Source organism: Opisthorchis viverrini (genome assembly GCF_000715545.1).
Source record: "Opisthorchis viverrini unplaced genomic scaffold opera_v5_314, whole genome shotgun sequence".
In the NCBI taxonomy this organism is placed as follows: Eukaryota; Metazoa; Platyhelminthes; class Trematoda; order Opisthorchiida; family Opisthorchiidae; genus Opisthorchis; species Opisthorchis viverrini.
Window position 1 is genome coordinate 575,612 of NW_008751973.1, and position 12,182 is coordinate 587,793.

Below are 12,182 nucleotides of genomic sequence, written 5' to 3' on the forward strand. Positions count from 1 at the left end.
TCCGGTTGATCAGGAAATTAGGTTGTGGCCGGCAACACGCTTGTCTCCGGAGGAGCTAGATGAAGAAAGGAGAGCTCGAGAAAATTTGACCGCCGTTCAGGAAAGGAGAAGGCAGAAAACGGTAAGTAGAAAGGTCCGAACGTTCCCCATAGGCACGAAGGTCAAGTGGAAGGATCACAAGAATCCTGGAAGGAGTGGACTGGGGTCGCGGAAGCTGGACAGTCGATGGCAAGGGCCGTGTGTCGTCACCGACCGCCGGGGGAACGTCTATACCATTCAAGATGGTCGGGGATCGAAAGTAGTGAATTGGACGCAGCTTCGCAAATGGCATGATACACCCGAAAAGCGGCCGAACAGACTCGCTGCCGAAGCCGACCTGACGGAGGTAAATGAAAATCGATGGCATGCGAACGAGCTTTAAGGGGTGGTGTGTAAAGATGATACTACTGACGGGAAGGCACGCAAGTAGTATGTGCTGTTCGTAGAATTTCGTTTTCCGTGTATTGAAAAAAGGGGGATCTGTTGCGGAATTCGTGGAGCCACTTTGTAACATTTGCTTGGATTTGACCGATGAACGAGTGGAGTCAATGAGTCGCCAGGAAAGTTCAAGAGGACCCGTTCGGGAGAAGATCGGTGTCCAGTTTTGGTAACTACGATGCGGATTACAGTTTTGCTTCCCTGTTCAATGGTCTGTAACCGGTCAGTTGGCATTTCCGAATAACTCCGCAGCGAAGGCCTTCTTCCTTTCACCATTATCCGATACCTCTGATACCATCCTGGTGACTTGTTTGTTAATGGCAGAATGTACGGCGTTGCTGACCGGCCCACACTTTTATAGGAAACGTGATCAATACATTGCAAAAACATCGGGATACTTCCAGTTTTTAACCATTACTGTATCAAGCACCTCGACCTAAAGCTGCCACCTTGACGTGGTGATCTGGCCTGAGTGCTGCAATGTTCCCGCGGGCTACACTGACTGGGACTTGGTTCTATGAGGTGCAACCGTGCCACGAAGGACAAGAGAGCAGCGAAACCTGTTACTACGAGTGATCATGCTACGAGGCGGTCTGGGAGTGAAGTTGTTCCGTTCTCTGAGATAATAGTAATGCAGCAAGGTGTTTCCCCAAGCGACAAAACATGTTTATATTCAAGGAAACGTCGATGCTATCTTCCCCCAAGAAGGACGGGTTAGAAAAGTTCGGCGCTAAAAACCGCACACTCCAATCGCCCAAAAGTCGACCGTGAGCGGCGGCGAATTATTTAGTGAATTGAAATCGTCCAGCTGTAACACGCTTTCGGTGAATACCTGCCGTGTCACTAAAGGGAAGTACGAGGACTGAAGTCGAGAGGCAGAGGTCGGACTCGAATCACAGTAACTTGGCGCTCTAACCACTGAGCCATACCGCATTTAATACGGTCAGAATACTTTTAAGATCAGAGTCCGGTGCTACTCAAAAGGTACCCCGTGAATTAGAATTCAGACAGTAATGCAATACTTCCTGTGACCTCGGTGTAGGCCTCGAGAGGCATCGGACTCGAATCACAGTAACTTGGCGCTCTAACCACTGAGCCATACCGCATTTAATACGGTCAGAATACTTTTAAGATCAGAGTCCGGTGCTACTCAAAAGGTACCCCGTGAATTAGAATTCAGACAGTAATGCAATACTTCCTGTGACCTCGGTGTAGGCCATCCGGATGCAGGAAAAGGTCAGATTATTGAGCTCAGGGAAGGAACCCTAGAGCAAACCCTACTATCCGCTGCCTCGTGAATCAGACCTTTGAATCAGAGGCTAGGGACGTGGTTCCTGAACAGAACCCTATGTCCCCGTACTGCATTGTGGGTCAGACTTTTGAGTCAAAGACTCAAAGAGAGGTACCCCAACCAAACCCGCTTCTTCGGCCTGGGAAACCGCGAAGTATCATTTGTCCGCACGTTGTGTTTTCCGATTCCCCCCAACCCCTTCCCACCACACAAGCGAACGTTGCTGGGTCATTTAATCGCATCTGACCGACGAGATGGCCGAAGTGGTTAGAGCGCGGATTACTAACCTGAAGGTCCGCGGTTCGAATCCGACCTCCGCCACTCGACTTCCCCTGTCTAGGCTTGGGCAACCTGGCAGTATCCCAGCCCTCGTGCTTCCTTCGGGTGGCATGGCAGCTTAGGCACCGGAGGGTGCTACAGCTGAGCGCTTTATCTTTATCTTATCTGACCGACGTAACTTATGCACCCCGCAGCCTATTACCAATTAGCAATAAAACATACTGCTAAATCCAGAAGATCCTTTCTAAGTGAGAGCTTTTACTATCTGTACTCTATGTCGAAGTTATATTGGTAAACAGGCAATGCTCGCGGGCGTTATGAATGCTCAAGTCGGTCTGAGCTCGGAGTCTATGCTCGTCGCACAGACAACCGAGAGCGACTGCAGTTATGTGTGACCATGGGCAGTTTCTAACCAGTGGGAACTTTCAGCATAAACACTTGCCTCGCGGAACCTGGCGGCCACCAACTGCGAATCAACCGTAGACCCCGTTGGACAACATGGACATCAGCCATCGGTGGACAGCGACAATTTAAATGACTACTGGATACCGTCAAGATTACAAGTCCTGACTGATGCAAGGAAATCCGTTCCAGCAGACGACGGCGCACGCAAATCCCGCAAACGTTAAATAGTAAAGAGCTTAAGAAAAGCCCGAGAGCTATGGTGGACATTAGGAGCTCGGGAGATGGAGAAGGCTTTTGCTACCAGAAACAGCCGTGGCCTATATCAATTTATAAGATCGACTGGTCCTAGGTGCACAATTGTCAGTGAACTGATCAACGAAACGATAAGCTTATTAATTCACTCGCGAAAACGTCGACTGGAAAGATGGACCAAACACTTCGAAGATCAATTCAGTAGGCCTCTTGCAACACAGACTGTGAAGATATTACATACGGGTGAATGGAATGTAAACCTCAATTGCCCATCGGAAGAAGAAATAAAGCACGAAATATTGGTACGGAAATGTGAGAAGCCACCAGGACCGGGCAGTCTGTATTAAGTCATTTTCAAAGAACACGGAGAATCCCCGGTGACCTATTTGACAAAGCCAGTGCCATCTGGAACGAAGAGAAAGTGCCTGCAGAATGGAGTATGTCGACAGATATTCTTATCTTCATAAAGGGTACGGGGATGCTGTGAAAACTACCGTGGCATCAACCTGGTAGCTGTGGCATCGAAGGCCTTTTTTGGTCTTATCCTTCAAAGGATGACTGAACAGATAGAGGCAGCAGATCTGCGAAAACCAAGCTAGGTTCCGTCCTGCAACAGGATGCATCGTCCGCATTTTCAATGTTAGATTCTGGAACAGCGGTACTGCTTCCAGCAACCAAAAATAGACGCTGTTTTCGGATAACCATATGAAGAGTGGAAATGAGTCATGGGAGGTCAAACAATGATTTGGTGGCGAAGTATGATAAACTGATCTAACGCTGGCGATGATGGCCTTGTTCAGTGGCTGTTTATCCCGACTACCTATCTTTAGATTGCAAAGGTCATGAAAAAGCAAAGCCGGGGTGCCTGGAGTGTTGCCGGCAAACCTATTCCTCAGTAAGTCATGACATAAATCGACGGTGCCCCGTTCAAGTACGCTGGCTAGGGTGCAAAATAAGCCACGACCGCAGAAACTGGACCTTATCTTGACGCGACTGTTTGTATATTTGGGAAGTCCACCAAGTTATGTAGGAAACAGTCATTCATGGAAACTCTCACATCAGATTGGTCAGCGGATACAGGTGGCACCTTGTTCTTTATGCTGAGCTGACAATTGCAGTCAGACTTTCGAGCCGACGGATTTGGTCGAGGACCCTAGTAGTTCCGTGACCTAGCAGTATTACAGCTTATGCACAAATGGTATGAACATAAAAGTGTTTCACACTTCGATGCGCATAATACCCCACATGCATCACCTGTATCTGCGCGTACACCACACAAGCAGGGAGGACATTGGAAAACCCATAAAAATCTTGTCTTTATTATCTCATAGCTACCCTTTGCCTTATCTAACCACCGAAATTCTGCATGTATTTGCGGCAGGCAAACACCACACGCAATCGCTCACACCCGACGCTTCGAATCCATTTATGGCTCTGTTATAATAACTTTTGAAGTTTGTATCTTCAAGTAAATCGAAGGATGCAGTCTTGATCTGGTAGAACCGTTAAATTTCCCCACAGCGGAATGCAGACCCAAGTGCAGTGTACCGAAGCTTAAGCACCCTCGCCATGTAGTCGCTATCGGTTTTGAACTTCAGGTGATGCTGCGGCTACCACTAGTGTGGCTATGGCAGAACTGATGGTTGCTCGCATGACTGAGTATGTATAAAATGTCATATATTGTTCCTTTGCGTACTCTTAGAAGAGCGAGATGTGGTCGAAGTACTTAACACTCTTCCCCTATGCACCAAAACACATTTTAATTCAGCGAACCAGCTATCTTAGTATCTACCACACTAGTCTAAGAATATTAGTGCACAAGCAAAACAAGTTGGTTCATCGAAGGCAGGACTTGGTGAGAAGTCCCAGTGTTGACATGAGACGCCATGATAACGACGAACGTCTTTTCCAAGGATATGTTTATTGCCATTTGTTTTTCTACAGTGCAGTAGGCACCATTGCGCTACCTGGCGTCTCCGACTCTTAAGCGACGACAAAGCCAAAATGACGGTACAGCTGTTAGTTATAGACAATGAGGCCCCGTACCCGACCCCCAAACTGGTCAGGAATACTTGCAACTCGAGATTCTGTTCCGGTTAACTATGCATTCGCAGTAACATTCCCTTCAGCAGTTGAAAGGCTATTGGAATCGCGAGTCCAAGGAACAAGCCAGTGCCCTAAGCATACCATTGGTGGAGTTAACCTTTTCACAGGACACTAACCGTAACGAAGAACAGATGACCACCGCTACACTCAGCATGAGGCTTCCTAACACAATAATCTATGGATATGAACGGTCAACGCTACTTTCCTATTCAGGATGCCGAATATCTTCGGGCTCAAAAATTAATTCAATAGCTGGACGTTGGACAAAGAGGCTTGGGCAACCTGGCAGTATCCAAGCCCTCGTGCTTCCTTCGCGTGGCATGGCAGCTAGGCACCGAAAGGGTGTTACAGCTGACTGGTTATCTTTTTTATCTACCTGGACAAAGAGGCTCGTAACTGGGGAACTCAAGAAGGATAAGGCTAGAACATGCACACAAGCTGCATCAACTGGACACCACAGACCATTTGCAAGCGATACAATTAGGGTTAAGATGGGGAAGGGAATACGTGAAGAAACAGTGACTAGGTCTCTGGACAGAATATTTTCAACAGTTGAGTTAATCGCTGGACTATGCACCGATGTCTTTCATCCGACCATCTCAGCTCCAGTAGGGACTAGAGTTTAGATTCTTTTCAGTTTATGAACTGGTATTAAGTCATTCTACCGTCAAATGCTGTTGGATCGCAGGTCCATAAGCGGTTTTCCGCCTTAACTGGATGTCTGAATGATGAAAATGAGAAAGCATTCCAGATAAGCCAGGCAAATAAGCCATTATACTACTAGAAAAGTACTCAAGAAGACTGATCCGACATCTAAGTATAAGCTCCATACCCACACCCATATTTCAGACCAGAGGTACACTGGTCATATTTTTGCCTCACGTAGGTGTCAAATATGACCGACGAATCGCGAATTTCCACAGTTCTGTGGATAATAAAAAAGATGAACAGCTAATCGTTCAGCCCTAACATCCTTCCGCCGCCATGTCCCCAGAAGGAAGCACGAGGGATGGGATACTGCCAGGTTGCTCAAGCCTTGGTAGAAGTGGAAATGCAGAGGTTGGGTTCGAAACACGGGTCTTTCGACCAGTAAATTCGTGCCCTAACCACTGAGCCGTCGAGCCCGGGTTCTATGGATACATGAACGCCGCTATGTATGATTGCCCAAAGGTCGACTTTTTAATTTACTAGATATAAACAATGTGCCATGGGTAGAATGGTTCCAGCTGCTACAGTTTCGATCACCGGAAAGTGGGAGATACAGACAAACCTTGGAGACGATGACATGTTCGTTAAGTTCGGGAACTGGGTAGCTATGCATCGAAGGTAATAATCTTGATGCACGAGTGCCACTGATTGTGCGACTGTCGTTTTTGTCAGTGCCATCAACCATTGTTGAGTTGAGTCCCGAGGTCCTCATCCAGGGAGGCGGCATTTACCGGCCCGACTAAATTTACCGGTTAGTGTTTCCATACTTTGTTGTCCACCTGTCGGTCGCTTCCGCTCACCATAGGGTTGAGAAAAGAGCTCGGCGAGGCAGATGGTTTTCGGGCATACGGAGTACATGTGAAACCTATGAAGCGTGCGTAATTCATCCAAAAATCATCTGACGTACCTCATCATTACAAATCCCACCCGGCTGGACCCATGTTCCAGAGACACCGATGATCAAACACCGACATTTTACGTACGTTCTCCGCGCGTAGAGGTCACATCTCTAATCTATTAAGCAGTGTGGAACGCACTGTTGCAGTGTAACCTCTGCCCTTGACACACCAACTGACGTCACGTCGGCGCCATAGGTGTCGGAGGTTGGCAGATGTCCTGGGTCCGGATCCGAGAAGTGACCACATTTCCAGTCAACTGTCCAGGTAAACAAGTTTATCTGCCACCTCGATTGGCTCGTCTACAAGCACGATGTTTGGGTTTGATCTCACCCAGTCTTGTAGCAGCACTTTGCAGGTTTTAAGCACATACCTAGGCTGTTTAAAGTGGTTTGCATTTCTAAAGGATCTGAACCAAAGAAAGCAATGTCGTCTGCATATTCAATGTTTGTGAGCGAACGTCACGGAAGCAATTTGATCCACGATGTTTGAGGCATGTAGAGGAATTCAAGGCAGAACATCAATAACAAATCTAAAGAGTAAGGGTGAGAGAAGACAGCCTTGTCTTACACTAATGGAAGTGGTCAACTCAGGCAAAAGCCTGACGTATACTCGTACACGTCCATAATGGTTCAAGTACAGTGCCCTGAGTGGATATAAATTTGGAACACTCTTGATCGCCGGACACCACCAGAGCCTCTAACCATCGACAGATTCAAAAAGGGCCAACGTGGAACGTCTTGGTGGCGCTGCTTGCCACACACATTCGTACCACTCACTCTCGGGCAGAGAAGAACCCAGATTGGTTATCACGAATATCTCTCTCGACAATCGACCAACCTGTGGAAATAATGCGGGAGCAAACTTGGATGCCACGGCTACCAGGATGTCACGATTGGGATGACAATCGAGTACCTTCCCTCCAATGATATTGTTTCGTTCCAAATCTCTTCTTTGAAGAGTGTGGGACACAGACCATCCGGGCCAAGTGTTTCGTCGTGTTGATAGAATGATAACACACGCTGGATTTGTTGCTGACAGTGGGCTGGTGTCGATGTTCAATTCAGTCCCGCTGGATTCTCCCAGCGATTATGCTGTAGAAGACCAGCTGTAATGTCCTTTAAAGTGCACAGCCCATCGCTCACAACAATGTAGGGAGTGAATTGCCGTTCCGTCATTTCACTGACACCTGGTTTCTTTTGACCAGTTGACCCGACCAACTGAAGTGGGGTGTTGCCTGCAGCGAAAATTTTCAAAACTCACCAGCGCTGTTATTCTTCGAGCTCCTGGTTATCCGCTGTTCGAGGGATATAGGTGTGCTATCATAGTTGCATATGTTCCCTCAAGCGCCACCGAGCTCCCGGTCCGGATGACCTTCCACCCGCACTGTTCAAAGACGGGGGTGAAGTCGTCAGTCAGCGCTGGTCCGATCTGTTTGCTTGCATTTGGGAAAAGGAGTCTGTCCCAGACAACTGGGCAGATAGTGCCCATTTTCAAAAAACGGGCGCGTAGTGAGTGTGGTAACCACAGGGGGATCAGCCTGACTCCGGTTGTAACGAGACTGTTGGCGTCAATTGTGCTTCGTCGCCTTACGGTGGCTCGTGAGATACTGACCCAAGAGCAGCAAGCGGGATTCCGGCCTGGTAGGGGTTCCGTTGACCAAATCTTCACACTGAGTCAGGTGCTAGAACAACGCCATACGTATAAGCGACCCACAATTCTAGTATTCCTAGATTTCCGAGGCGCATTCGACTCATTTGATCGGTCTGTTCTTCTTGAGACGCTTGCCCACCAAGGAACGCCCCGGAGGTCTGTAAACATCATACGTTCTTTGTATTCTCAGACTTCCGGACGTGTGAGAGTGTACGGAGAGCTCTCCAAAAGCTTCCGCACACAAAGCGGTGTCCGTCAGGGATGCCCACTCTCTCCATTCCTTTCTCCAGTAGGGACTAGAGTTTAGATTCTTTTCAGTTTATGAACTGGTATTAAGTCATTCTACCGTCAAATGCTGTTGGATCGCAGGTCCATAAGCGGTTTTCCGCCTTAACTGGATGTCTGAATGATGAAAATGAGAAAGCATTCCAGATAAGCCAGGCAAATAAGCCATTATACTACTAGAAAAGTACTCAAGAAGACTGATCCGACATCTAAGTATAAGCTCCATACCCACACCCATATTTCAGACCAGAGGTACACTGGTCATATTTTTGCCTCACGTAGGTGTCAAATATGACCGACGAATCGCGAATTTCCACAGTTCTGTGGATAATAAAAAAGATGAACAGCTAATCGTTCAGCCCTAACATCCTTCCGCCGCCATGTCCCCAGAAGGAAGCACGAGGGATGGGATACTGCCAGGTTGCTCAAGCCTTGGTAGAAGTGGAAATGCAGAGGTTGGGTTCGAAACACGGGTCTTTCGACCAGTAAATTCGTGCCCTAACCACTGAGCCGTCGAGCCCGGGTTCTATGGATACATGAACGCCGCTATGTATGATTGCCCAAAGGTCGACTTTTTAATTTACTAGATATAAACAATGTGCCATGGGTAGAATGGTTCCAGCTGCTACAGTTTCGATCACCGGAAAGTGGGAGATACAGACAAACCTTGGAGACGATGACATGTTCGTTAAGTTCGGGAACTGGGTAGCTATGCATCGAAGGTAATAATCTTGATGCACGAGTGCCACTGATTGTGCGACTGTCGTTTTTGTCAGTGCCATCAACCATTGTTGAGTTGAGTCCCGAGGTCCTCATCCAGGGAGGCGGCATTTACCGGCCCGACTAAATTTACCGGTTAGTGTTTCCATACTTTGTTGTCCACCTGTCGGTCGCTTCCGCTCACCATAGGGTTGAGAAAAGAGCTCGGCGAGGCAGATGGTTTTCGGGCATACGGAGTACATGTGAAACCTATGAAGCGTGCGTAATTCATCCAAAAATCATCTGACGTACCTCATCATTACAAATCCCACCCGGCTGGACCCATGTTCCAGAGACACCGATGATCAAACACCGACATTTTACGTACGTTCTCCGCGCGTAGAGGTCACATCTCTAATCTATTAAGCAGTGTGGAACGCACTGTTGCAGTGTAACCTCTGCCCTTGACACACCAACTGACGTCACGTCGGCGCCATAGGTGTCGGAGGTTGGCAGATGTCCTGGGTCCGGATCCGAGAAGTGACCACATTTCCAGTCAACTGTCCAGGTAAACAAGTTTATCTGCCACCTCGATTGGCTCGTCTACAAGCACGATGTTTGGGTTTGATCTCACCCAGTCTTGTAGCAGCACTTTGCAGGTTTTAAGCACATACCTAGGCTGTTTAAAGTGGTTTGCATTTCTAAAGGATCTGAACCAAAGAAAGCAATGTCGTCTGCATATTCAATGTTTGTGAGCGAACGTCACGGAAGCAATTTGATCCACGATGTTTGAGGCATGTAGAGGAATTCAAGGCAGAACATCAATAACAAATCTAAAGAGTAAGGGTGAGAGAAGACAGCCTTGTCTTACACTAATGGAAGTGGTCAACTCAGGCAAAAGCCTGACGTATACTCGTACACGTCCATAATGGTTCAAGTACAGTGCCCTGAGTGGATATAAATTTGGAACACTCTTGATCGCCGGACACCACCAGAGCCTCTAACCATCGACAGATTCAAAAAGGGCCAACGTGGAACGTCTTGGTGGCGCTGCTTGCCACACACATTCGTACCACTCACTCTCGGGCAGAGAAGAACCCAGATTGGTTATCACGAATATCTCTCTCGACAATCGACCAACCTGTGGAAATAATGCGGGAGCAAACTTGGATGCCACGGCTACCAGGATGTCACGATTGGGATGACAATCGAGTACCTTCCCTCCAATGATATTGTTTCGTTCCAAATCTCTTCTTTGAAGAGTGTGGGACACAGACCATCCGGGCCAAGTGTTTCGTCGTGTTGATAGAATGATAACACACGCTGGATTTGTACAGACAAACCTTGGAGACGATGACATGTTCGTTAAGTTCGGGAACTGGGTAGCTATGCATCGAAGGTAATAATCTTGATGCACGAGTGCCACTGATTGTGCGACTGTCGTTTTTGTCAGTGCCATCAACCATTGTTGAGTTGAGTCCCGAGGTCCTCATCCAGGGAGGCGGCATTTACCGGCCCGACTAAATTTACCGGTTAGTGTTTCCATACTTTGTTGTCCACCTGTCGGTCGCTTCCGCTCACCATAGGGTTGAGAAAAGAGCTCGGCGAGGCAGATGGTTTTCGGGCATACGGAGTACATGTGAAACCTATGAAGCGTGCGTAATTCATCCAAAAATCATCTGACGTACCTCATCATTACAAATCCCACCCGGCTGGACCCATGTTCCAGAGACACCGATGATCAAACACCGACATTTTACGTACGTTCTCCGCGCGTAGAGGTCACATCTCTAATCTATTAAGCAGTGTGGAACGCACTGTTGCAGTGTAACCTCTGCCCTTGACACACCAACTGACGTCACGTCGGCGCCATAGGTGTCGGAGGTTGGCAGATGTCCTGGGTCCGGATCCGAGAAGTGACCACATTTCCAGTCAACTGTCCAGGTAAACAAGTTTATCTGCCACCTCGATTGGCTCGTCTACAAGCACGATGTTTGGGTTTGATCTCACCCAGTCTTGTAGCAGCACTTTGCAGGTTTTAAGCACATACCTAGGCTGTTTAAAGTGGTTTGCATTTCTAAAGGATCTGAACCAAAGAAAGCAATGTCGTCTGCATATTCAATGTTTGTGAGCGAACGTCACGGAAGCAATTTGATCCACGATGTTTGAGGCATGTAGAGGAATTCAAGGCAGAACATCAATAACAAATCTAAAGAGTAAGGGTGAGAGAAGACAGCCTTGTCTTACACTAATGGAAGTGGTCAACTCAGGCAAAAGCCTGACGTATACTCGTACACGTCCATAATGGTTCAAGTACAGTGCCCTGAGTGGATATAAATTTGGAACACTCTTGATCGCCGGACACCACCAGAGCCTCTAACCATCGACAGATTCAAAAAGGGCCAACGTGGAACGTCTTGGTGGCGCTGCTTGCCACACACATTCGTACCACTCACTCTCGGGCAGAGAAGAACCCAGATTGGTTATCACGAATATCTCTCTCGACAATCGACCAACCTGTGGAAATAATGCGGGAGCAAACTTGGATGCCACGGCTACCAGGATGTCACGATTGGGATGACAATCGAGTACCTTCCCTCCAATGATATTGTTTCGTTCCAAATCTCTTCTTTGAAGAGTGTGGGACACAGACCATCCGGGCCAAGTGTTTCGTCGTGTTGATAGAATGATAACACACGCTGGATTTGTTGCTGACAGTGGGCTGGTGTCGATGTTCAATTCAGTCCCGCTGGATTCTCCCAGCGATTATGCTGTAGAAGACCAGCTGTAATGTCCTTTAAAGTGCACAGCCCATCGCTCACAACAATGTAGGGAGTGAATTGCCGTTCCGTCATTTCACTGACACCTGGTTTCTTTTGACCAGTTGACCCGACCAACTGAAGTGGGGTGTTGCCTGCAGCGAAAATTTTCAAAACTCACCAGCGCTGTTATTCTTCGAGCTCCTGGTTATCCGCTGTTCGAGGGATATAGGTGTGCTATCATAGTTGCATATGTTCCCTCAAGCGCCACCGAGCAGGGATATAGGCTATCATAGTTGCATATGTTCCCTCAAGCGCCACCGAGCTCCCGGTCCGGATGACCTTCCACCCGCACTGTTCAAAGACAGACGG

The 12,182-nt window shown here is 47.9% G+C and overlaps 2 protein-coding genes across 2 annotated transcripts in view; one reads left to right on the forward strand and one right to left on the reverse strand.

Annotated features, from left to right (window-relative positions):
- The window catches only part of T265_09908 (hypothetical protein), a gene marked incomplete at both ends in the record, with an annotated part of 39,164 nt that overhangs the window by 23,730 nt on the left and 3,252 nt on the right, over positions 1-12,182 (forward strand). The window lies entirely within an intron of this gene.
- Positions 11,787-12,182, reverse strand: part of T265_09909 (hypothetical protein) — a gene marked incomplete at both ends in the record, with an annotated part of 4,298 nt that continues 3,902 nt past the window's right edge. Inside the window, one exon of the mRNA XM_009176125.1 lies at positions 11,787-11,948. Coding sequence (XP_009174389.1) covers positions 11,787-11,948 — 162 coding nt within the window. The remainder of the gene's footprint in view (positions 11,949-12,182) is intronic.